This window comes from Sphaeroforma arctica (genome assembly GCF_001186125.1).
Source record: "Sphaeroforma arctica JP610 unplaced genomic scaffold supercont1.6776, whole genome shotgun sequence".
In the NCBI taxonomy this organism is placed as follows: Eukaryota; class Ichthyosporea; order Ichthyophonida; genus Sphaeroforma; species Sphaeroforma arctica.
In genome coordinates, this window is record NW_014033782.1 from 745 (window position 1) to 1,572 (window position 828).

The window sequence follows — 828 nt, forward strand, 5'->3', positions numbered from 1 at the left end:
AATATGCATATACACTATCTGCATTGTTGGTTACAGCTACAGGAACAGTACTTGCCTGGGCGAAACCGGATGAGCGAGACTTTAGGGTATATTTCATCACACTCGATACACCTACTTAATACTATTTGGGACCAACCATACATAGCAGGGTCCTGATCCCTCAGACACAGGACGTTGTTCGATACAATTGGTGTGCTTTCTATCTGCATAGTCGTACCTGGTCATGGAATCGGCCAAAGACCATATTCAGGAAGAAAACCGCGGCAAAACTGACCAGGGATCCTATGATTGCCAAAGATGAAGTAGGTATCTCCGGGTTCTGACCCTTGGGCAGTACATCTAGTGTGCGCAGGAGAATAAACAGTATGCACGTGGCCAGGAAGAACCAGAACCATGGATCAACCAGCACATGTTCCCACAGAGTGCCTTTGTAACGCAGCATGGCCCTGGACATTGGGTGCGGAAATGAAATGAATCAATTGGAAACCCCAGATAAACGAGCGTACAGATGAAATGTGCGATGTTGGTCACTGACTTGTATGGTAGTAAGGTTGGCGCACAGTCTGGAAGTTATCTTCAATGAGAAATAATTTTTTTATGTTTCGATGCAATCCTTCATGTACGTAAAGTATATGCTTAGACATATTAGAAAAACCACCGGAGTACAGTGAACCATTTTAAGTTTAGAGACACCCACCCAACAACTAGACACATAAAGATATACATATATATATATAAACGCATAAACACCAACCTACCCACATACACGCTTATATAAACACGCACATAAACACATACACGTAGAAACACGTGCGAAATAATACATAT

The 828-nt window shown here is 42.5% G+C and overlaps 1 protein-coding gene across 1 annotated transcript; it reads right to left on the minus strand.

Moving 5' to 3' along the window:
* Positions 1-217: 217 nt before the first annotated feature.
* Positions 218-446, minus strand: SARC_15809 (hypothetical protein; the record flags this gene model as incomplete). The annotated part of the gene is made up of 1 exon (XM_014290080.1): positions 218-446. A coding segment is annotated over one exon (229 nt), but the record flags the coding sequence as incomplete, so codon positions are not given.
* Between the last annotated feature and the right edge of the window lie 382 nt (positions 447-828).